This window comes from Perognathus longimembris, chromosome 19 (genome assembly GCF_023159225.1).
Source record: "Perognathus longimembris pacificus isolate PPM17 chromosome 19, ASM2315922v1, whole genome shotgun sequence".
Classification (NCBI taxonomy): domain Eukaryota; kingdom Metazoa; phylum Chordata; class Mammalia; order Rodentia; family Heteromyidae; genus Perognathus; species Perognathus longimembris.
Genome location: NC_063179.1, coordinates 35,400,878 through 35,423,806, shown reverse-complemented (window position 1 = coordinate 35,423,806; position 22,929 = coordinate 35,400,878). Strand labels below are relative to the sequence as shown.

General features: G+C 38.0%; 1 protein-coding gene across 8 annotated transcripts in view; it reads left to right on the top strand.

Annotated features, from left to right (window-relative positions):
- Positions 1–22,929, top strand: part of Pde4d (phosphodiesterase 4D) — a 1,139,603-nt gene that overhangs the window by 1,110,723 nt on the left and 5,951 nt on the right. For all 8 annotated transcript variants that reach the window (XM_048368311.1, XM_048368312.1, XM_048368314.1 and 5 more), the window contains 7 exons: positions 4,542–4,635; positions 6,273–6,445; positions 7,537–7,635; positions 8,890–9,054; positions 10,459–10,558; positions 21,695–21,849; positions 22,755–22,877. In XM_048368311.1, coding sequence (XP_048224268.1) covers positions 4,542–4,635; positions 6,273–6,445; positions 7,537–7,635; positions 8,890–9,054; positions 10,459–10,558; positions 21,695–21,849; positions 22,755–22,877 — 909 coding nt within the window. The remainder of the gene's footprint in view (positions 1–4,541; positions 4,636–6,272; positions 6,446–7,536; positions 7,636–8,889; positions 9,055–10,458; positions 10,559–21,694; positions 21,850–22,754; positions 22,878–22,929) is intronic.

Sequence of the window (22,929 nt, the reverse complement as noted above, 5' to 3'; positions counted from 1 at the left end):
ATCCTACCACGATTTCCATCTTAGCTTTTAGGCAGCTCGTTTTGATATGTTTTAAGGGCTTTGTGTTTGTATATTATGATTTTGAACAATGCTATAGAATTCATTTTATTGCAGTGTTAATATACATTTAGTAGTCATTTAAATAGGTCATAAGACTAGGTCTGCCACACTTGTAGTGCATCACAGTGCAGTGTTCTCATTGGTTTTTAGCAGTATATTGTGAAAGAAAATCAAAACCAAAAATTTTCTTGGCATGTGACCTGTACTTCTTTAAATTTGTATTAAGATGATATGTCATTCCTCCACAGCATACTGGCATCATGCACAAGTACAGACGATTGGATTTTTTCAAGTTCTGATTTGTTTGATGAATTTATCATTCTTCCCTAACAGTCTTAAATATAGAATGTTAATTAGTGAAAGGAGTTTTGAAACCTGAAATGTAGAATACAGATTCAGCTGCTTTTGCACTTTCTTTTATCTCTTAAAGTCTGCTCATACATACGCTGATGCATGAGAACAAAGGGTCTGAAAGCCTTCACTTAGAAATCTTCCTTTTTTTTTTTTTTTTTTCCTTTTCTTAGTTGCAACCATGTTTTTATCTACTGTTTGGAAACCTATTTCAACCAAAATCTGTGAGGAATTCATCAACATAAAATACTTCAAAAATGCTCAGCTGCTCATTTAAATTGTCATGCATTTTTCAAGTAGTTTTCATTGAAAAGCAGTTCTTTATTTTGTTTCACTTATATTTTATTACCTCTTTAAATCATTTTTCTCCATCCCCTTCTCCCTATGTGTAATTATCTATACAAATGTTTAATCATTGTGTGAATTTTGTTAGCCATTTCTTGGCTGGTTTTAGTGCAGAAAAGCATAGAAAATAACAAAAACTCCAAATCCTTACAGAATTTATCTCTAAGCTTTTAACCAGCTCATTTTGATTCATATTGATACATATTTTTAAGGGCTTGAGATACAGTCACTTCAAACTGATAGAACTTTGACTTCACATTAAAAATATGCTTTCTGGCATATTACCAAGTTGTAAGTTCAACTACCAAGTGAAAAAGCACTTGTGGCCGTTTTTAGATTATTGTTTAACTTCTTTAGCTTGGAAGTTTTATATCAAAAATGGACAACAATGTTAATTCCTTTAGAAAATATACTCCCCTGTTGTAACTTACAAGACTTTCAAAATTGTCTTTAGGAAATCACCCATGCTCTCTCCTTTGGGGGAAGTTATTTATAAAGGGTGTTTGAAATATTGTCCCTTGTAATTCTATTTAAATGAAATGTTGACTTCTGTGAGGCACCTTGCAAGTGTTAATAGGGAGACAGGCATCCAAGGAAGGGTTTTTCCAAATTAAGCTTTTGTGTTTTTGAACAAAGACTGGAGAGTAGTCTGAGATGAGGCACAATTCAATGGAGTTTGTGGACTACCACCTATTCCGTCTGTACAGTAGATACCTTTTTCTGGCTGTGTTTGCTTTTGTCATTTGTGCTACCTGGCTACTTTGATGAATTATATAAGCTAACTGCCAAAAAAATTACACTCCAGTCTCTTCTTCTAGAAAATGTTATTTTGTATAGCATATCTGCAGGCACATGTTTGTTTTTGGGTAAATGGCATGCAGTTTCTCGTGCCAGATTTTATGTAAGGTAAGAGCTTAAGTCTGTTAGTGTGAAGGTCTCGGTGTAGCTTTTCCACTTGCCCCCAGCAGACTTGCATTATGTCATTCCGTTGTCCCGAGAGAAGTGCATGCCAGCCGCTGTTTCGATATAGCCCTCTGAGTGTCTCACAGTGCTGAAAGCACGATTACCTAGTCTCTTTATATAAAGGGACTTTGCCATATCCAGGTAGTTCTTAATAGCTTTTTGCTCATAAAATAGGGATAAATTCAGGTCAAAGAAATGTGGCATAGAATACATGTAGACTCTTTTGAATGTGTGTGTCTCATGAGTAGATTTTTTTTCCCAATAGTGCATCTCATCTGTTAAACAAGAATTTTCTTATCTATGAGGGATTCCATGCGTGTGATATTATGCTTTTTGAAACATAGCCACAACTTCCCATATGAATACTTCTAAATTCTTTGACAGAAATGGATAAGGGGGAGCTAGCTATATAGCCAAGTGTAGTCAAGCCCTTCCTCTGTATTGCCTACAATGATAAAAATCTGTTATTGATATAAAAGGCCCAGAAGTCTGGGACTAAGTGACAGAAAGAAACCTGAGAGACAGAACTCAAATAAAACTGAATGTCCGCTATGTCCCAGGATAGATATTTACAAGATACTTAAATCAGTGCATACAATTTTTGATACCCATAATTCATTTAAAAGTGGAAGTTAGTAAAGATGGACAGATTTTGAACATTATTGTAACTGTCTTTGTTGAAAGCTTCAATTTTTATTTTGTTCAATAGATGATAATGCAGAATGCTTGATAACAAGAAGCAAGCTGTGTTTTATATACTAAATGAAGCCATTTTAAGATGTGTGTGTGCACACACACATACATACACACATATCTATTAAGTATGCACTAACTATACCAAGAGATTTCACTGTATATGGCTTCTTTCTCCTATACAGCTTTCTAGACTTTCTAATTAAGAATAAATTATGTAATATATGAATAAAGTAAATAATCAGGAATTTACCAGTCCTGAGTTTGAGAATAAACTCTCTAGACCTATAAATTGACAACTAGAATTTATCTTCATCATGGACAGGTCTTTAACTATATTGAGTCTGACCATCTTTATATGAATTTATGTAGAGAAGTAATAGTTTATGAAATTTCTAAATAAATGAATTCAATACCAAGTAAGAACTACATTTCAAAAATTTCTAAAAGATTAGCTCACTTTTCCCCTCTAGACTTAATGGGAATTTAAAGTAAAATTATAAATTTTAGCCAGGCACTGGCAGCTTTTACCTGTAATCGTAACTACTCAGGAAACTGAAATCTAAGCATCACAGTTCAAGCCTAGATTGGGCAGAAGAGTTGGTGAGACTCCTATCTCCAGCGAAAGCCTGAAATGAAGGTGTGATTCAAATGGTAGTCTTGATGGGGCTGGGGATATAGCCTAGTGGCAAGAGTGCCTGCCTCGGATACACGAGGCCCTAGGTTCGATTCCCCAGCACCACATATACAGAAAACGGCCAGAAGCGGCGCTGTGGCTCAAGTGGCAGAGTGCTAGCCTTGAGCGGGAAGAAGCCAGGGACGGTGCTCAGGCCCTGAGTCCAAGCCCCAAGACTGGCAAAAAAAAAAAAAAAAAAAAAAAAAAAAAAATGGTAGTCTTGAGCGAAAAAAGCCAAGTGAGACTGAGACACCCTGAGTTCAAGCCCCATTACGAGGACAAAAATTAAGTAAATAGGGCTGGGAATATGGCTTAGTGGTAGAGCGCTTGCCTTGCATACATGAAGCCCTGGGTTCCATTCCTCAGCACCACATAAATAGAAAAAGCCAGAAGTGGTGCTGGAGCTCAAGTGGTAGAGTCGGAGAATGCTCAGGCCCAGAGTCCAAGCCCAAGGACTGGGAAGAAAAAGTAAATAAATAAAAATAAATTAAAGGCTACTGTAGATAATTATTTGTTTGACTTTTTTTTAATCAGGTAATAGCAGTTACTTCATTTTTTGTGTGGTGAGAAATGATAAAGTCATATTAAAAGATTCAGGGATTTTCAGAGTCAAAGGAAGGTTGGACGCTAAGAAGCAAGGGATTGTAGAGAACTATGATATCTCTTGAGAATGTTGGATATTAGTAATCCCGTATGGTGGTAGCAGATTAATTTCAGTGGATGAAATAGGTATTGAATCCTCAGTAAAATAAATTGTAAAGTAATGGAGAAGCATGTCAAAAATTGAGCTGTTTTTTTTTTTTGTTTTTTTTTTTATTCCATGACTGGGGAATGGCTTGGTGAGTTCTGTGGTTGTGAGGACCCAGACAACTCATGCTTCCTACTTGATGAAAACTTTAAAACGGAAACATTATGTAGTATATATCCAAAGTCCGGAAAGAGCAACCATTTTGCTGAGTTTTTCTATGTGGCAAAAGACTAGATTTTGGACAGTTGTTTACAGTGATGTCTTATAGTGATAAAATAATTGATGGAAATCTGCTATGTTTAGTTATATGGCAACACTGTATGCATATAGATTATATTTTTCTTCTCCAAATATTAGTAATGCATCTTCATTTTTTATTCCTTCTTTCTACAATTAATGTCATGGAGTGTCAAAGTCTGTCGTACTGACTTCCTTTAACAATTTAAATAGAAGGTGATAAATAATATGAATTTCAAAATGTAGTTTCTCGCTCACATTGACCACATTGTACATGTTTGGAAGTCCCATGTCTGCAATGCCACCCCACTGTTACACACAGCACAGATTATGGTATTTTTCTGTGGACAGTACTGCTGTAAATTGTCAGAACATTTTCAAAAAATTTTTTATTGTATTTGACTATAGTAGTCCACTTAAAAGTTTCTTCTGTTATTTCATTGTACATTTTTTTGTTTTATTTTCCAGTTTAAAAGGATGCTTAATCGGGAGCTCACCCATCTCTCTGAAATGAGTCGGTCTGGAAATCAAGTTTCGGAGTATATATCAAACACATTCTTAGGTGAGAACACAGCATGAAATTTGGCATTTTTTCCTTTTGATTTATTCACTTGCTGGTTTTTGAAGAGGAATTGGGTGTCACCTCATTCTGGAAACCAAATAGGTGTGAAAAATCCATTTGTTTTTATTTATTATATTAATATTTTCAGATTCTTACGCTGTAGGGTTTGGAATGTAAGGTGACAAATTACAGTTGATTTACTTATTGATTGATTGATTTTGTGTCACTTAATATCAAACTCATGGCCTTGAATGTGATTAACAAGTGTTCTTCCACTAATTTACATCCTCCACCAGATTTTTTTCACTAAATTGTGAAAAATATTTTACAAAGATATCTCTTCATACATTTAGCAAATTCGTGTTAAATACTGCCATTGCTAGGAATGAAGTACCTAATGGCAAATTAAAAATGGTCTCTACACTTGAAAATTTGACAGTCTAATAGACACCATGTTGGCCAACCAGTAGACAAAGATGGATTTGCTAAACTGAGCACCATTGGCTCATGCCTGTGATCCTAGCTACTCAGTTGGCTGAGGTCTAAAAGTTGGAACTTGAAGCCAGATTAGGCAAACAAATCCAGGAGACTCTTATCTCCATGTAACTAGCAGAAAACCAGAAATGTAAGTGTGGTAGTGCCAACCCTAGGTAAGTGTGCAAGGCCCTGAATTCAAGCCCAATACCAAGTCCCCCACCCCCAGAAAGAAAAGTTTACTGATTACAATGAAGATTACAGTGTCCTAGAATAACTCTCATACCTCAAATGAAGAAAAAACATGTGGCAAGTAGAAGTCAGTGGGCTATATACATTTGACTTGATTTAGATTTACTTTAAAAAAAATCTCTGTAATATCTTGTTAGTACATACTAAATAGCCATGTATTGCACATATAGTATTTGCATGGATGAGTTAAGGAGGCTGATTGCTTTAAATGATGGATTACTATACCAAGACTTCCTGGATATTTTACTTTTAACAAAAATGGACATATACACAATCATGTTTGGGTAATGTTTTAGATCCTTATGTGGTCTTCATAAAACATGGTAACATCATATCCCTTATCACACTACTGAGCAGAAATAGTAGTAGCAGAGGTAATCTGTTTTTAAAAAATATTATTTGAACTCCCATAGTATGACCTATTTCATTTGGCTGTTGGGCTCACACATGGCTGTTTCTTGGTGTATGAAGTTTTAAAGCACAGGTTAAAACTGGAGTCCTTACTTGTAAAGAATAGTTTTCAAGCCACTAGGTAAATTTCAAACAGAAACGGACTTGATGAGCAGTATAAATAATCAAGAGTATAGCTCTCTCTAAGTGTGTTATCCTCTGTTGTTTATAATGTTTTTCCTTAGGGTATTCTATTGGGAAGCAACTACCCCATTTGATATTAATTAGTCTATAGTAAAATTTACTTAGTTAACTTTTGGTTGTTGTTTAAGGATATCAAATTTGTACTTTTCCACATTGAACTGTATATACCCAACTCTTCAAGAAAAATATTACGTGGGAACATTCCCTAGAATATATGGTGATCAATTATAACTTGTACGTTTATATGTGCTTATTTAAGAGAAAAAAAAACTGGTGACATGAATAATGAATGTAGCATATTTTCTCCATTTCTTAAGATAAGCAACATGAAGTGGAAATTCCTTCTCCAACTCAGAAGGAAAAGGAGAAAAAGAAAAGACCAATGTCTCAGATAAGTGGCGTCAAGAAATTGATGCACAGTTCTAGTCTGACTAATTCAAGTATTCCGAGGTTTGGGGTTAAAACAGAACAAGAAGATGTCCTAGCCAAGGTAAGAGGATTTCAGAGACCATGCCGTGATGCCTTGAATCACTCTCCTGTAAATTGATGGAAAAGTTCATTTATGTAAATATGTACATGTTTTCTTTTACTTTTTTTTACTGTCAGTCATGGGGCTTGAACTCTGGGCCTGGGTGCTGTTACTGAGCTAGCTCTTCAGCTCAAGGCTAGTGCTCCACCACTTTGAGCCACAGAGCCACTTCCTGTTTCCTGGTGGTTAATTGGAGATAAGAGTCTCACAGACTTTCCTGCCCAGGCTGGCTTTGAACCGCCACCCTCAAATCTCAGTCTCCTGAGTAGCTAGGGTTACAGGCGTGAACAACCGGCACCCAGCTTGTACATGCTTTCTTTAAAGACAGAAATGCATTTTATAAAACTCAATCCATTTTGGGGGTTCTGTTAGTATTAGATTTAGACATGTGGTTTGAAATATATGTATTCTACTCTTTAAAAACATTTTTTTTGGTCTTAAAGAGTTAGAACTCTATCCTTTCTCCTAGACTTTACAAGAATAAGGATCTGTGAGTAGATTTTATTCATGAAAACTGATATTCAATGAATATGAATTTAGGATATTGTCAAGATCATAAAATAAATACCATAAAGTTTTCAGTTAAGCAATACTATTCACATTTAAGTAATATTACCGTGTTTGCCTGTTTTACATGGTGCATCCATTATATTTAAAAATGAATCAATCAAAAGAAATCTCAGAGCCTTTCCATTAAAGTACATAAACATAATTTCCTTTAATTAATTAATGTTTTGATGCGGGTTCTGGGGTTTGAACTCAGGATCTGTGCCCCATCTCTAAAATCTGTTTTGCTCAAGGGTAGAGCTTCACTACTTGAGCCACATCTCCACTTCTAGCTTGGTGGCAGTTAATTGGAGATAAGTCTCATGGAATTTCCTGCCTGGCCTGGGGCTTTGAACTGCAATTCTTAGAGCTCAGCCTCCTGAGTAGCTAGGAGTGTAGACATGAGCTGTCAGCACCTAGCTCTTCCCCTTAATTTTTGAAGTACTTTTGTTCATTGGCTCATGTACTTCTAATCTCTAATTTGGGGTATCTTTCTTTCACCCCAGGAACTAGAAGATGTGAACAAATGGGGTCTTCACATGTTCAGAATAGCAGAGTTGTCTGGTAACCGGCCTCTGACTGTTATCATGCACACCATTTTTCAGGTAACGTGGCTTTCTATCACATGTCTTTTAGTTAGTGACTGTGTTAGTCATTTCCCACCACTGTGACAAAAATACCTGAGCCAAACTACTTAAAAGGAAAGATTTATTTTGGCTCCCTGTTTCTGAGGATTATGGCCAAGACAGAAGCCTGCGATTGGGTATACTGCTCCATTGCTTTTAGGCTGTTGGGAGACAGGGCACCATCATGAAAGTGCACAGTACACAATGCTGGTCGTCTCCTGGCTGCCTGAGAGCAGAGCGTGACAGAGGGAAGGAAGAGAGAAGAAAGAAGCAAGAGAGAGAGAGAGTTACAGAATGAGGGGAGAAAAGGGAAGGGGGTAGAAGAGATCCTACTTCCTAATAGATAATTCAGCTGTGGCCTCATCAGCCGATACATCTTTTAGTGGTGCCATCTGGGGACAAGCCTTCAATGCATGCGTCTTCAGGCCCATTTTATACACAAACCATAATAGGGCCTAGGCCCTTCATCTTTACGCTACAGACTCTGCCTACATTCTCTCTCTTGCTACTCCCATTTTTTGTTTACTTTGATAATTTTTTAAAGTTTATTTCCTTACTAATGGACAACTAAAGACATAGAAAGGCAGAATATGGGTAAAACAGAATAAATCACTTTTCAAAAATCAATTTGCTTTCTTCCTCATTGCTTTGATGTGCAAGAATTGAAGCAGTTCATTAATAGCAATAATGTAAAAATCATCTCCATGACTCTGACTTGCATAGAGAATGGAATGCTCATTTTTTTTAAACTAAATGAGCCTCCTGCTGACTAACCTTAGAAAATAATTTCTTCAATCAGTTTTTAGTGTCCTGCTATCTTTTCCATATCCATTTCTCATTCTGAAGGAGCCTTTGCCTCTGCTCTTGATGGGATTTAACTGAGAAGTTGAGGCTATTGCCCGTGCTCAGGACTAGAACAGGAGATTCCAGCCTTAAGCAATTGGGTTTCGGGTGGTGTGACTCTACAACAGCTGCCTACATGATCCTGAGACATAGAAGCTTCTCTGATTGGCAGCTCATCATACCTCACACCATATAGCTTGGGAACAGCACTATTGGCTTCCAGAAGGATAACTCAGTTAGCATTCCTAAACCATCCCAAAGGTTTCCATTTTCTAGACACTAGACATGGGAAAGTATTAATTTCTGGGTTCTCTGTAGACAATTGTAGTCTATGCTTTTCTTGTAGTATGCTCTGTGGAAATGGTAAGAGAATTATTTCTTTTCTGTCAGGAACGGGACTTGTTAAAAACCTTTAAAATTCCAGTAGACACTTTGATTACATATCTTATGACCCTTGAAGACCATTACCATGCTGATGTGGCCTATCACAACAACATTCATGCTGCAGATGTTGTCCAGTCTACTCATGTGCTATTATCTACACCTGCTTTGGAGGTAAATCTGCTTTCTAAAATTTGAAGAACCGTAACTTGCTGCTCATTTTACATTTTCTTAACTTATGTTGAACGGTCTATAGGGAACATAATCACAGGCTTATTTGGAAATATGTTGGCTTACAAGGGAGAAATATGGAGGTAAATAAACAGCTGAATCTTTGATAAATTTGGCCCATGACAGTTTTTCAGATACTTAGACATTCATTTGTTTATAGTGCTGCTTCTTTAAAAATGATCCACTGGGGGCTGGGAATATGGCCTAGTGGCAAGAGTGCTTGCCTCTACTACATGAAGCCCTGGGTTCGATTCCTCAGCACCACATATATATAGAAAACGGCCAGAAGTGGCGCTGTGGCTCAAGTGGCAGAGTGCTAGCCTTCAGCAAAAAGAAGTCAGGGACAGTGCTCAGGCCCTGAGTCCAAGGCCCAGGACTGGCAAAAAAAACAACAACAAAACAAACAAAAATGATCCACAGGCCATTTCATAAACCACATCAGGCTTATTAAATTTTAATTAGTTTGTGTTTTTGAAATTAAGTCTGATGGCTTATAAAACTGGTCAACTGGATTTTCATTTTATAAAATATGAGCAATGTGTTAATACAGAGAATTCATTAGAAGGAAACACTTCAATTTGTCCAAATCTTAAGTATTTATTGCATTAAATTTTTACTAAAGTAATTTCATTCCCTTAATTTTTGTGTGTGTGGGGAATCTCTTTCATATACATTGTTTTCATTGGAAAACAATTTTGACCATTTGGTTAAATGGTTTTAACAGGCGATGGTTTCTCTCCTCTTTCTTTCCCCTGACAACCCCCAGAGACATTTGCTGATGTTTGGAAGCATTGCTAGTTGTCTCAGACATCACATTTTTGGCTCTGTTTATCATGAGCATGTCTTGATATTATTCAGGACAGCCTCCCAGTGAAACTGTTTTTGTTTTTTTTTCTGGCACAAAATGTCAGTTGTACTGACGACTTAGAAACCCTTGTGTTTTTTTAGAAAAGTGTTTAGAAAAAAATGGTTTATATTTCATTAATTTTTGATGATTACAGAATGTCACACTGAAAATTATGATTATGAAATTGAGGCCAACCTGAGGTTATACAGCAAGCCTGTCTAAAAAACAATATGTTTTCTATAATGAATGGAAAAATATGGTCATATAAGAAATCAATGGTATAAGAAAATAAGAAATATTTTCTTTCAAAAGTAAAACTTAGAAGATCATGGATAAATCATCCCCTAAAAGTTTCACTGATATAATCATGAAATGGGTTTTGAAGTTTCATTTTCTTTTCTCTCTGAATTCTGGGAAGCTATTCCTCATTGGCGTATGTATATGTTTCATTTATGTTATGATAGGATAGTAATATTACTTATATTGTGTATTTTTTCCAGGCTGTGTTTACAGATTTGGAGATTCTTGCAGCAATTTTTGCCAGTGCAATACATGATGTAGACCATCCTGGTGTGTCAAATCAGTTTCTGATCAATACAAGTAAGTGAAGTTTATTTTTGCAGAAGAAAGTTTTCCATTGTACATTTTCTAAATAACAGGGTTTCTTTATAAAATTGGATTTTCCCAGCATCATAATGCTTTTTCCAAATGGGTTTCTGTTGCATAGCTAGTAGTGGAATTTATCTCTGAAAATTATCTTTGCATCCCATGAAGCATATATGGTGTTTGAAAAAACCAGTGATCCAGTACTTTTATAAAAATAATATATTGCTGTTCCTAGATATTGGTAAGCATTAAGTAAAAATGTAACGAAAGATTTAACTGGCTATCCTGCCTTTAAAGTTTTAAATACAAAGCAGTGGTCTGGAAATTTATGCCAAGTCTACTCCATGTTATATATAGATCCAATCCCCTTCACAAGCTACAACTTTCCTTTTCCTCACTATCATCAGGCTCAGCCCTCTGCTTACTTTGTGAATCTTATCAGAAAGAATTTATCTCCTAATCTAATATTTTTAGTGACCTTGCCCCATGAAAGAAGTCATCAGTGTATTTGGAATGTAGGGGGTGGTAGAGACTGTTCAGTATTGATATCTTGGACTGTGTGGAGAACATAAGGGAATGTTTGACCTCTGCCTTTGGAAAAGGATTCAGGCTTACAGAAATTGTTTTTAGTACTTGAAGTTCATAGGTAAATTACTTAAGCGGACAAGGAAGGAGTTAGGTTTCCTTCCACGATGATAAATTCACTTTTTAAAGTATAAAAACAGTGAAAGTATTAAAGATAATGATTTTTTTTCCTTTTTCAAATTAGGAGTTTTCCCCTTGTCTGCATGAAATCATAGATGGTAGTCAGTTTGCACTATAGCTATCTAGCTGTAGTAGTATCCATATGTTTGCCACTTGTTTCCTATATTTTTTTGTAGCCAGATTTAAACAGAAAATTTAAATGTAGCCTTGCTTTGAGAGATTTGACTGAGATGTTTAAGTTGATTGAGATCAATTTTTATGTCTTCTAATAATGCCCTGTTACTACCATATAACAAAATACACTTCTGTGGGGAGGATGGGAAAAGTCATGAAGACTCCTGATATATAGGGATAGGAAAATGCGTTTGAGGAGTTTGGTTTAGGAATTTATTTATTCTAGGTATACAGGAGAACATTTCATGTTCCAATGACCTGCAAGGGATACTGTCAGGACTCTTGAAAGTACACATAAATGTTAGGAACCACCGAATGCCCCATTGTCCACCCACCCCCAGATATGCATTGTACCAGTATCTAGGGTTGTCTGTCCCTTTCTCAGAAGAGTTAACAAGTCATGCAGTGTGTCGCACATTAGAATTTCCCATGAGCCTCCCTGGTTTAGTATTTTGATGTTCATATACATAGCAGTGTGTTCTTAATATATAGATGTTCAGAAAATATATAAGATTTGTTTTGTTTCAATTTTGGACATTTAAGAAAGGTATTGCTTTCTTTAATAACATCAAACATACACACTGATGTGTTTTGGGTTTTTTTTGCATTGCATTGCATTGCATTACCATATTGTATGATTCTTCATAAACAGCATTAAGAACAGAGAACAAATTAAAACAGCTGAGAATAAAGTCATTGTCTCCAAAGCCCTGTAACATACTTTCTTAGGACAATGAGGGCCAGTTTTGTTCTTCTTCCTTGTGGATCCTTCAAGAGTAATTTGACAAAAGATGGCAGGTGGAGGCAGCTGGGAATCAGGGCATTGGTGGGTTCTTGTCATTTAAGCTAGTATAGCCTCAGTCCACAGAAAAGAATGACAACTCCAAAGATTCGAGAGCCACTGAAACAGACAATGGGAGAAAATTGGAGGATGATTATAAATACAAAGGGAAAGGCCAACCCAGTTAAGGTTATTATTTTTTTTTTTCCAGTGACTTGCTGGGAGAGGCAGGTTAACCAACCCTGCTTCTGAACATTCTTTGCTACCTGGTGATGTGTGGCACTCGCTTTCTGTGGGCTCCCTGGGAAGCCTGGAGTTCCCAAAGCAGCTTTTGATGGGTTGTAATGTTTATTCAGGGCAGACAAGGATGAGTTATTCCTAAGCAAATGAGTCAGCATTGTCACTTGGTACCTGAAGGTATCTCCCGGGGTTGGTGGATCTCTAATGACTTTAAACTTGCGAAATACTCTGTCAAAACTGTGCTTATCTTTGATTTACCGTTAGCTCACTTTCTATGAAATGGGCTCAAGTTTCTATTTTCTGTGACTTTCATAGAAGAATTGAGCATTAGTGAGTAGTCCGAGGAGCAGTCTCAACTCTTGGCTTGGAGCTAGAGCTTCCTACCTGTCCCAAGCCAAAAGTGAACAATAAGGAATTCTGAACAATTTTAATCATTGCATGTGTAAACCCATCGCTGTAAGGTGACCTCCTTGTTTTAAGGAGGCTGCAGAGACATGGTCAGCAGAAGGGACGTGCCTCTAGTTGTGTGGCTAGTGAAGAGAAGCATTAGTGCAGCTCTGGCTAGTTCCCGGTACAGTTACCCTCCTGCTTCCTCGCTGTGATCACAGTTCTCTTGTTTCATGTGTGTGAGTTTTAGGTACCATTTTCGTATACTAATTGTATTTATCCCCATTGTAAGCCTCCTGGAGGTTCTGAAAGCAGAGAGATCACTTCCACCTTGCAAGATTGATTAAATTCTCCCCTGCCCAATTAAAATAATGTACAGTAGGAGGTGAAGCTTTACTAAATGTATTGGGAGTGTGAGGAGAATGTGAACAGAATGTAGAGAAATCAAGGTTCCAGGCAAGAATACTGTCTCTAAATCTTTTAAAAGACAATGCGGTAAAACAAACCCATTTACATTATATGCATTCACATGAAATAAGAATATTATATACCAGAAGGTATTCATCACAGAAAAGTTCATTTAACTCTACAGCTTTATTTTTTGAAAAAAAGAACATAATAAAACTGTGAGAAGTATAGACTACACTATATTAGAGAATAATATAATATATATGTAATACTGTAGAGTATATTATCCTGTAGAATATAGAATATATAGTACGGAATTTTACTTGGAAAGTGAATAAGTTTTGTTTATAGCAAAAGACGCCTAAGTTTGGGAAAGAAAGATGTATTTATATTAGTCATGTATAAAAGCATATGCTGTTCTCTTATTTTATTTTTTCATTTCTTTCTTGTTTCTTTTTGGCTTCCAAGAGCAGAGAAATTGTACATCCTATTTAGGAAGGGCAGAGCTGGATCTCACTAATAGTACATACATGCATGCATACATACATACATACATACATACATACATATATATATAATTTTATTTATTTATTTTTTGCCAGTTCTGGGCCTTGGACTCAGGGCCTGAGTCCTGGCCCTGGCTTCTTTTTGCTCAAGGCTAGCACTCTGCCACTTGAGCCACAGCGCCATTTCTGGCCTTTTCTATATATGTGGTGCTGAGGAATTGAACCCAGGGCTTCATGCATATGAGGCAGGCACTCTTGCCACTAGGCCATATTCCCAGCCCCTACATGTACATTTTTAATTACTCTATTTTCTTTTCTTTTTGGTGACGCTACTAGAGCTTGAACTTAGGGCCTCTTGTTCCTGCTTGACTTTCTCACTGATGGCTGGTGCTCCACCATACCTCTGGGTCCAGTTTATTGCTGATTAATTGGAGATAAGTTTCTTGGACTTGTCTACCCCCATCTCAGCTGCCTGTGAACTGTGATCTTCAGATCTTAGCCTCTTGAGTACCTAGGATTATAGACATGAGTCATAGATAGCATCTACCTCCCTCTAATCTTATTTTACCTACATGTTCCATAGTTATAATAGTGGATTTTATTGAGAATTTATTTCATTTTCCTGTATAAACCCAGTAATTTCAAAATAAAGAAATACATGCTTGACAATTGGGGTAATATAGGTATAACTGTATCTCATGTAATTGGATAAGAATGTACTGAGAACCCTGTTGAACAAGACAAAAGCATGGCTCTAACCAGCATACATTGTGCTGGAAAAGAGAGCTTTGCAGGCGAGTATGTGGCATGAGGCAAGCTCTAATTACAAAACATATGGGAAACCATGCAACCTGTTTTTCTTTGGGTGTGGCTTATTTTGCTTAATATAATTTTTTCAAGTCTTTCCATTTCCTTATGAATGGGCAGCATAGAATTCCATTGTGAATATATACCACCTTTTCTTGATCCATTTGTCCACTGAGGGGCATCTGAGTTGATTCCATATCTTGGCCATGGTAAACAGGCTGCAGTGAACATGGTTGTGCTGGTAGTTTTAGTGTGGCCTTGTGTATGGTCTATTGGATAAATGCCAGGAGGGGAATTGCTGGGTCATAGGGAAACTTTATGTTTAGTCTTTTAGGGAACTTCCATACTGCTTCCTAGAGTGACTGAACAAGTATACATGTGCACCAATGGTGTAGTAGTGTTCCCTTTTGGCCACATATCCACCAACTTGTTATTAGTTTCATCTCCCTCCCTCCCTCCCTCCCTCCCTTCCTCCTTTTTTCTGTTTGGTGGCCCTAGGTCTTGAACGGTAGGCCTGGGCACTGTGCCTGAGCTTCTCTTCGCTCAGGGAGATCTCTCTACCACTTGAGCCACAGTGCCACTTTTGCCTTTTTTTTTTTTTTTTAGTAGATTTGGAGAGAAGAGTCTCATGGACTTTTCTGCCTGGGATAGCTTCAAACCCTGACTCGCAGATCTCAGCCTCCTGAGTAGCTAGGATTATAGGCATTAGCCACCAGTCCCTGGTGTTCCTTTTCTTGATAATGACCATTCAAATTGTGGTGAAGTGGAATCTCAATGTCATTTTGATTTGCATTTTTTTTTTTTAGGCCAGAGATGTTGAACATCTTTTCATGTGTCCAGTAAAAGACAAAAAAAGGCATGAAAAGACAAAAAAGACACTAGGACCTGATCAATTATACAGGACTCTAGACATTCATACAGTGAGACAAAAGGAGGATATTCTTAGGAGTAGATCACAAAGGTTCAATAGCTATGTGCATATGATCATGTAAAGTGATGTTTATTGAAACGAACTCAAAGAAACAGAAATGAGGGTTTTTTCCTCCTTTGTCAGTGTTTTTTATTTTCTGTACCTTTGTCTTGTATGCAAGTTTATCTGTTTGGGGGGAGGGTAAGGAGGTTCACAGAAATGCTAGAACAAACAGTGAACAAATACAGCAGTGATATCACTGGACACTGTTGAAAATGAACTGTACAACTTTTGGGAGATGGGAGGGAGAAAGTGGGAGAAATCAAGGGAAGAGGTGACATTGCTCAAAAAGAAACATACTCATTACCTATTAATGTAACTGTAACACCTTTGTAATAACAATGAAAAAATCTACTCACTCTGTAATACAGTCGATAAGAGCACTCCTTTTGTACCTACTGCTTGCCCTCAATTTAGGTGGTACTGTGCTATTCTCAAAGGAGGAGAAAGCTGATCTTTGCCCTCTAAGGACTTATAGTCTAAGGAGATGATAATTTTTGATGTCCACTTCACAGAATTAAGGGTTACCTAAAGGTCTGTTTGTTTATGTTTTAAGGAAAACTGAACTAATGATTTGAAGTGAGTGAAAGAGAGTTCATAAAGGTTAGCATTTCAATCAGTAGCCTAAGTAAGGATCACCTCACAAATGAGAGGCCGTCATTCAAGCCATTGCAAACCCAATAGGAAAAGATGAAAGAGATGGGCAAAGGAAAATTTACTTTCCTAGTTTCACTGGAACATCTATCTTCTCTTTTTTAAAAAAATATTTATTTATTGTCAAAATGATGTACAGTGGGGTTACAGTGTCATATGTAAGGCAGTGTATCTCTTTCTCACAGACAATACCACTGCTGATTTTTAGGACTTCAGACATGAAGTAGCACTAACGTACCTTCTTGATACCACTGGGACTTCTGGACTTACATAATCATCTGAGCCAATTTTGACAATGAGCAGGAATTATAAGTTAGTTATTGCCAATAGATACTTTTTAAGGAATCTATCTACCTACCTACCTACCAATGCATCTATCTTGCTGATTCTGTTATTCCTGAGAACTAAACCAACTATAAAAAATTTGGAACTGAGATTGGTTATAGAGGAACAGATTTTAATGATTAGTTTTCTGAATTGATTCAAGGGTTTCTGGGATAGGCTGCTTAAACTGACTTGAAGACAAGGACAACTATTTCCAATAGTAAAGAGAACACTGACAACTGTGAAGCATTTATAAAGATACCCAGAATATCTACCTTAATCATTCACTTGAAAAATGTAAAAAGCAGAGTGATTCTGAATAGAAAATGTTGAAACATTTCAAGAACCTGCCAGAATAGAATGATGTTGGTTGCTTATTCCTAATGTCATTAGAGTAAGTTGTGAAAGAAAAACAGGAACCCTGGAGTCGGGATTCCTAGATCAAGCTTGGCATTATAAATGGCTTACATGCTTTGAGGTATCAGGAAGGAGAGCTCTTCTCTTGTAGCTGAAGGCTGGGCTGGAGTTGCTGAAAATTGAAGGCAGAACCACCTCCTATGATTGGCTAAGTTACAGTGAATTCTCAGCTTTCAATTGTGTCTTCTTGTTAGAGTGAGGGTGTTGATTGGAAAATAAATCTAAGTAAAAATCAAGCCGTTTCTTCTACAGTGAAATTCCAAATGGTCATCTGATAGGAGTCATGTGGAGTTATCCATTCTGAGGTGAAGGGTTAAGTTGTTGACTCTGTCTCCTCCTACAGTCAAGATGGAGGCAGTGCCTTAGCAGGGCTGTTTGGATTTGAGCGGTAACATACTCCTCAGGAGGATGTGTTATTTTGCCCATTTGCTGAAGAGCTCCTAGTTTTGAGTAGAGCCAGGAATAATCTCCTCTGCTGATTGAGCCATGATTCATTCAAGCTACTGGTTCTTGAAGTCCTAATGGCAGGTAGGGAGGATGTTGTTCCCTATTACAAAGACTTTTAGAACTTCGGAGCAAGACCCTGCTATCATCTAAAGAGAGGTCTTTTGGCCTGCTACTGAGTCTTAGTAGATAATGAGAGTTTGTAGTGAGGACAAAATGAAATACTCAATACAAGCTTGGTCCAATGCTTGGCCTTTACATCCTTTAAGCATGAAACCTTTTAGCATATCCTGTTCTTTATGTTTTGTAAGTGAAGAAAAAATGAAGAAAGCAGACAGCCAGGGGTATTGAATTAATAAATTTTAATTGTATAGAGAGGCTTAAGTCTCTAAGTAGGCAAGAGGGCTTGGGGAGGGACTTGAGCAGAGCTAAGGAGAGGTAAGAGGATTGTGGGGAGTGCCCTGAGAGTGTGCAGTGTTATAGGGGCTAACCAGTTCTGTCTGTGGTAATCAAGAAAGGAATCATGAATTTGCAAAACAGTCTTCTAAAAGAGTGAGGAACAAGAGAAAAGAGCAGTGGAGGGACTGTATTTGATCTGAATACATTTATATGCATTATGGTCACAATGAAGCCCATTTGTATAATCAACATATACTAATTTTAATTTGTTTTTAAAGTGACAGAGGTGACTTTTACTCAGCTTGAAGATGAAAGGGTTTGTAAAGAGACAGTATGGAAGACAGCCTCTCTGTCTCCTGTGCTGCACATTGTTTCAGAGTGTGAAAGTAAACTTCCAGGGCTCACCTTTAAGGACTAGGTTAGCATCTTTGGTAAAAACCTGAGGATCTGCAGAGTGTTCCTCTCCTTTGAGAAATGACAATATGCCTCTAGTCTTAGGGTAGAAAACTAAATGATTACTCTGACATTTTGGTTCTTAAATACTATTGCCTGTTCATTTAAAAATCAACCATCACTGCCAGCACCTAGTGATAGAAAAGGCTGGAGAGGCCCACCACAGGAAGAAACTATTTCATAGCCTTTTTGGATGGTTTGACTTTTCCTTAAATGTCAAGAAATAAGTGCTTTCCAAGACAAGCCCTTGACACCTGCCCTACACCAAAGGCCATGCTTCCATTGATTACAACGGAGCCATGCACAGCACATCTCCTTCTTGCCTGAAGTCGCAGCTCCTCAGATCATTCTTTCCTTGCATTTTTCTCCCAAGGTCATCTAAGCAAGTTAGTGGTTTTGTAAGGTTAAGACAATTCTATGTTAAGACCCTCTACCCTTTACTGCATGGAGATTTACTTTGAAAGCACCTTTACCTTGTAAGCACCCTAATTGATTAATTCAGCATCATTTTTTCAGTCAGAAAATATCATATATGTATACACATATATATGCTAACCAAAAACGTTTATAGACTATTGTCAATAAGTAAAGCTTCATGCTTTACTTCTCATGCTTCCCTAGCATAGGAATGAAAAAACAAAACAAAGGAATCACAACAATTTAAGCCAGATGCTACCTTAAAAAAATGAACAAAGTTGGCTTATCCAAAAATAAAACAATAATACCTACACTCTCATCCCCCTACAACTCTACACATCTGCATTTCCATAGCTGAGAACTAAACTTTAGATGTGCTAATTCCTCCATGTATAGTTCCCACAAAGGGTAAAGTAATTCAGCATTGGAACCCACTAGACACTATGTTGGAAATGAGCTATACAACTTGCAGGGCAGGGAGTGGGGAGAGGGGGTCAAAAGAAAATATACTCATTACCTGACTTATGTAGCTGTAACCTCTTTTACAATAATTTTTTAAAAATCTAGAAAGAAAAAAAGAAAAGATCTTAGGATTCCCCTGTTGAAATGTGTCCCGAGCTCTCCCACCATGCCTAGCTGCTTAAGCAGTTGATGAGGAGTACTGGACAGTTTTTTCTTTGCATTTGTCAGGAAAAAAAAACTAATGTGTGTCCTTTAGTCTTTACAAATGTAGGAACAGAATGAAGCAGCAGTTTTTTTCTTATTTTTTTGTCAAAGTGAAGTACAGAGTGATTGGTTTTGGTGTTTGTTTGTTTGTTTGTTTGTTTGTTTTTTGGTAAGGCAGTGAGTATATTTCTTATCCAACTTGTTACCTCCTTCCTCATTTTCCCATGAGTTGTACAGTTGGTTTATGCCATATAGCTTTTTAAGTATTGCTGTTACATTGGTTTGTCTTTTTATCCTTTGTCTCTCAGTTTTGGTATTCCCTTTCCCTTCCCTAGTTTCAATGCATGTATAAACAATATCCAGGGTACCAAAATCAGTGACAGTGATAGCAGGGGTAAAACCATGGGAAGGGAATACTAGAGGAAAAAAAGTGGGGTAACGCAGCATTTTTAATGGCTATTTTGCAGAGCTGGGTGTGCTATTCAAAGAAAGGACAGGGGAAGAAGGAAGATCTCATCCTGCCTTTAGTACACCGGTCCAGGGCAGTGTGAGGGAGAGGCAGAATCCTCCGTGCCTGTGGGGCACATGGGCAGCTGAACAGTGTCTCTGTGTGAAGCCAGGAGCGGGCAGGCAGGCAGGAAGCACAAGGCATATGTACAGAGTGACTGTTAGGAAGAAAGGACATGGGGGAAAAGATAGCTTAGAGTTTCAGTACTCTTCTGGGGAAGAAAATAAGAAAAGCCGTGTGAACAAATCTAATATTGTTACATGTCTCACTCTGTTCTTGAACCTGTTTTGAACACAAATCTTTCTGCATCTACAATGGTCACATTATGTAAATTGCTGGGTCTACAGTTACCGGAATATACACCTTATACTCTGGACATTTTTCAGACGTGATTGTTATATGGTAAATTATCTGAGAAGCCACATTTTGAAGGATCTAATCTTGAGTCTTTATTAGAGCATTAGCAGTCTGCAGGCAGCCAGTGGTTACAAAGGCCTGCAGCCCACAGATAACCCTTAACACTGTCAGCAAGCAGGGCAGAAAGGAAACAAAGAACAAAACAATACCAACAAACCAATTCAGCTCCAATGGAGACACCATGGTGACCAGAGATGAGCCAGGAGACAGGACACAGGACATGAAAATGGAACATGGCATGCTGACTCTTGAGCTGGCCTGACCCTAAATAGGGTCAGGTCAGGGGTCAAGGTCACAGGAAGCTCCCAGTCCCAAGCACTTGACTGAGGCTGAGTACCCTATAGACCAAGGGCCCACCCCTGTCTCTAGGGATTCAGGAACACCCATCACCTGGGGATGGGACTTCCCTTGTAGGAATTCAGGCACACCCATCAAGACAAGATGCCAGATAGTGCAACTCACCATGCCACCAATGATGGCATCGGCCAGATCTGACCTTCTTACAATACTATGAATAATTGGATGTTCATGGTCAGCCATAGGTACATATGGATAATTGAGGACAGTCTGGGGAAAAGTTATGAGCTCCATTACCAGAAACAAGCTGACATACATCCGTCATCCTGTGCACTCAGAAGATGGAGGTAGAAGGAGTCCAGTCAGGAGGCAATGCTGACCAAAGCACTAACTTAAAAACAAGCTGAGCTGAGCTTGAGTGGCTAAATCCTATAATCCTAGCTACTCAGGAAGCTGAGATTTGAGGATTACGGTTCAAAGCCAGGCCAGGGAAGAAGAGTCTATGAGACGCCTATCTCCAGTTATCCACCAAAAAAACAAGAAGTGGAGCTGTGGCTCAAGTGGTAGAGTGCTAGCCTTGAGCAAAACAGCCCCCAGGTCTTGAGTTCAAACCCAAGGTCTGGCACAAGAAACAAATGAAAGAAAAACTTAACAAGTCTAAAGACTGGACCAGGGTTCCAATGGTAGAGCACTTGACCGGGGAGACCTGAGTTCACTCCTCAGTACTGCAACATAATAACTCTAATAGTAATATCTTAGTTTCTCAGTTTCTGGGTAGATGTTAATGTTCCTTTGTTCTGCTTTTTTCACTTCAGAAAAAAATACTTTTTGAGAAATCTCACAGTCAAATGACCTGCCACTATCAGTAGCATTGGTGTTCACTTCTATGCTCCCAGTGTTTTTTCTGCCCTTCTATTATCCAATATGCCCTCTCCTAGATATTGTCACGTAGTGGTACAGGAAGTAGAGTTTAGGAAAAATTGTGTCTTTGGCCCAAGGTATGATTGAATGTAGGAGCTTGCTGTGTCTAAGATGGGCTCACAATGTAATCTCGGCTGGCCCTGAGTAGCCATTGGCCAGCCTCAGCCTCAATTAATTTTCTCACATCACTTCTGATTAAACAGCCCTGGTGACCTTCTCTCTGTTTGCCTTTCAGATTCTGAACTTGCCTTGATGTACAATGACTCCTCTGTCTTAGAAAACCATCATTTGGCTGTGGGCTTTAAGTTGCTACAGGAAGAAAACTGTGACATTTTCCAAAATTTGACCAAAAAACAAAGACAATCCTTAAGGAAAATGGTCATTGATATTGTAAGTAGCCGATTAAAATAAAGAATTGTGTTTCCAGGCACCAGTGGCTCATGCTACTGAGGATTTCAGTTGAGGATTAAGAGGCTGAGATCTGAGGGTTGTGGTTTGAAGCCAGCCAGGGCAGGAAAGTCTGTGAGACTATTTCCTTCAGTTATCCACCAGAAAACCCGTAGTGGCTCTGTGGCTCAAAGTTGGGGGAGTACTAGCCTTGAGCGCAAAAGCTCAAGCCCTGAGTTCAAGCACCCTGACCAACAAAAAAAGAAAAAAAGTGTTGCAAGGGTTTTGTTTTTGTTGTTGTTGTTTGTTTGTTTGTTTGTTTTAAATGGCCCAATAAGCACTTTCTAGTCTATAGAATGTAGAAAGAAAAAGAGACAGAGAGAGAGACAGACAGAGAGACTAAACATGTGATAGTTATGGTCATGCTTAATCCATACAACTATAGTTGTTTCAGTTTTTTTTTTAAATTTTGTTTTGTTTTTTTTTTTCCAGTCCTAGGGCTTGAACTCAGGGCCTGAGCACTGTCCCTGGCTTCCTTTTGCTCAAGGTAGCACTCTACCTCTTGAGCCACAGCTCCCCTTCTGGCTTTTTCCATATATGTAGTGATGAGGAATCAAACCCAGGGCTTCCTGTACAGGAGACAAGCACTCTACCACTAGGCCATTGTTCCCAGCCCTTGTTTTGTTTTATTAACCATGAAAATGATTCTCAGTCAGTGCTGTGTGTTTCTCTGTATTGTACATGTTTTCCTGGGCTTCCAGAAAAGCTGACAGTTAAAAGAAAAAGACTCTGGCTCAAATGGAGTAATTGCCACACACTGTCATTAGCTGTCATAGTACTTTTCTACTTATTCTCATGTTCTGAAAGGAAATATAATTTACTTAGCAAAATCTTCTTTGTTCCTTAAGGTTCTTGCAACAGACATGTCCAAACACATGAATCTGCTGGCTGATTTGAAAACTATGGTTGAAACTAAGAAAGTGACAAGTTCTGGGGTTCTACTTCTTGATAATTATTCTGATAGGATTCAGGTAAATCAGTGTTGGATGAGTGTGTGTTTGTGTGTGTGTATATACATGCCCA